The sequence below is a fragment of the Pyricularia pennisetigena genome, chromosome 6 (genome assembly GCF_004337985.1).
Source record: "Pyricularia pennisetigena strain Br36 chromosome 6, whole genome shotgun sequence".
Lineage (NCBI taxonomy): Eukaryota > Fungi > Ascomycota > Sordariomycetes > Magnaporthales > Pyriculariaceae > Pyricularia > Pyricularia pennisetigena.
In genome coordinates, this window is record NC_043744.1 from 3802663 (window position 1) to 3805029 (window position 2367).

A 2367-nucleotide genomic window follows, 5' to 3' on the forward strand; every position below is an offset into this window, starting at 1 on the left:
TTGCCTTGCGTCATTCGCTTACATGTATTTACCGTAGTGGAGCAATTTCTACCCCAAAAAAGACACCGACCACTTCTAGCAGGAGGATACCAAACTTGGATACCGAAATGATATAGGCTGCGAAACGTCTGGTCTCCATTTTTTAGCTACTATGGTATACTTTTTTGACCAATGTCGTCCAGCCCATTCTAGAATCATGCCAATGTATAATATTCTTACCGATAGGCCTTCAATTTTGGAAAGCAAGAAAAGTCACTTGGGGAAGGAACCGACCTTTTCAGCGGTTATGCTTAAGATGGACGCCAAGGCCTGGTTACTTGGAGGTCAAACTAAGGTACGAAGTACGGTGCTGATTGATACGATTGCCCTTTTGTGATGCTCGCTTGCAAAAGGCTATCTGCAAGGTTATCTTGATCTTGTTGCCGATTCCTAGCAAGCTATTACTTGTGGGTTGAGCTTTGCGGACCCCCTGTCAGATAGGGGGCCCCTCAAATCTCGATCACCTCATTTTAGTATGTGAATTTGGAAGATTTTCGACTTTTAACGGTCTGCACTTTGACAAGCACAAATCCAGATCTAAGGAATCCCCTGTCTGACAGGGGTTCCCGCGAAGCTCAACCCACAAGTAAATGATGGAGAAACGGCCGATGTAACGAGAGCTATTGAAGTATAATATTTGAATTTGATTACTTTTCTTTTTTGGATCCACAGTCAAAACGCAGCTAACAGTAATTCTCTGCGTAAAATTGTCCTGGACGCCGGCACGTTTTTTTCCCCAGTTGTTCGGGTATGATAACTTGATGGCTGGACAGCAGAGAAAGAGAACAGGAAAAAAAAAACCGGAGGAAAAAGTCCGAGAAGAAAACCAACTCAGTATGACAAGGTTACCCAGCGGGCCCAAAACATCCATACAAACCCTAGTCAGACCTACCGTACCATTCATCCCATTTCAATCCCAGTTTAAACAACAAAGGTTTAAACACACAAAATCAAAACATCCAACCCCGGGCGTCGGTTTACCCAACCCATCAGCGGCGCTCATACTGAATGATGGTCTCCCTGGTCTGCACGATGCTGCTCGGCGTACAACAGACATAACCGGCGCGGTCGTCCGTCGAAACGGCGAGGCCCAGGCCGGCGGGGCCGCTGGCGGACGAGGTCCTGTTCTCCAGGTCCGTGTGGACGCTGGTCTCGACGCCGTACCTGTCCAAGGACGACAGCCTGGCGTCGCGGCCCTCGTCGAGCCGGCTGAAGCCGTTCTTGCCCGTCGTCGACGGCCGGCTTTTTTCACCCGACGAGGCCTTGAGAGGGTACGAGTTGTTGGTGTTGCCCTTGCTGGCGCTGCTGCGGCCGCGGCGCGACGAGAACATGGAGGCGAACGCCTCGCCAAAGATGGCCGGGCCGACGTGCTTGGCGAACTTGCGGAGCGTCGGGAGCGAGCCGCACATGATGAAGAGGTTGGCCTCGATGCCGCTGCCGGGAGGAGACGAACGGGTGAGTGAGTGTTTGGCAGGGGTGGAGCGGGGTAAAGAACAAAAAAGAAATCAAAATTTAGAGTTGTTATTTTGGGTGTACTACTCACATCCACATTGTTGCCTCTGCGATAGCCCAGGTGATATCGGTCTGGCCGGTCGTTTTCACGAGTAGAACAAGACGAACGATCGACGTGATGAAAGTTCTGTACAACGGGACGAATGATATCGTTAGCGAACTTTATCAGAACTAGGAGACAGACTGGGCCGCAATTCTTTTGCCAGTGCAAAAAGTAAAGGAATTGGAGAGGGGAGGGGGGGGAAGACCAACGCAGAACCAATGCTAAAAATAAAAACCAGACCAAACTTCTGCGCATTGGACATTTGAAGCCTTAACACAGTCGGGAGTGGCAGCGTTAGGATCATCAGGTCGGTAATTATGCCCATTATGCAGGTGGCGATATAAACCTGGGGCAGGTTAACGTTGCACGAGCCCACATCTTTGGGAATGCTCAAGTCAAAGTTCTTTTGCACCGGCCAGCACGAAAAAATGAGCGCAAACATGATAGCGGTGTTGTAAACAACGACGACGAATATGGTAAAATTGACGGCGTGTTTGAAGCCCTGAACGGGCGACAGGCGGTGGTAAAAAATCAGCAGGGATAGTTTGGCCAGGATCTGGCAGGGCGCGTATAGGATGGGCGCGATGTAAATAAGGTAAAGGAACCTCTCGAAGCGCGGTACGGGCAGCTCCCACATGTGTATGCCGAGATTTCCTTGCGACCATTCGTATACCTCGGGGATCTGAGTTGCGAGGGAGAAGGCCCAGGCTCCAACCAAGCAGTCTTTTTGTTCATGGCGGCCAAATCAGTAAACAGATGTGTGTTTTTTTTTT

At 50.1% G+C, this 2367-nt stretch overlaps 2 protein-coding genes across 2 annotated transcripts in view; both read right to left on the reverse strand.

Moving 5' to 3' along the window:
- Positions 1–139, reverse strand: part of PpBr36_04903 (uncharacterized protein) — a gene marked incomplete at both ends in the record, with an annotated part of 2423 nt that extends 2284 nt beyond the window's left edge. The window contains one exon of the mRNA XM_029892061.1: positions 33–139. Within this exon, the coding sequence (XP_029750050.1) occupies positions 33–139 (107 nt within the window). The remainder of the gene's footprint in view (positions 1–32) is intronic.
- Positions 140–1028: 889 nt separating this feature from the next.
- Positions 1029–2367, reverse strand: part of PpBr36_04905 (uncharacterized protein) — a gene marked incomplete at both ends in the record, with an annotated part of 1549 nt that continues 210 nt past the window's right edge. The window contains 3 exons of the mRNA XM_029892063.1: positions 1029–1473; positions 1583–1678; positions 1804–2317. Coding sequence (XP_029750056.1) covers positions 1029–1473; positions 1583–1678; positions 1804–2317 — 1055 coding nt within the window. The remainder of the gene's footprint in view (positions 1474–1582; positions 1679–1803; positions 2318–2367) is intronic.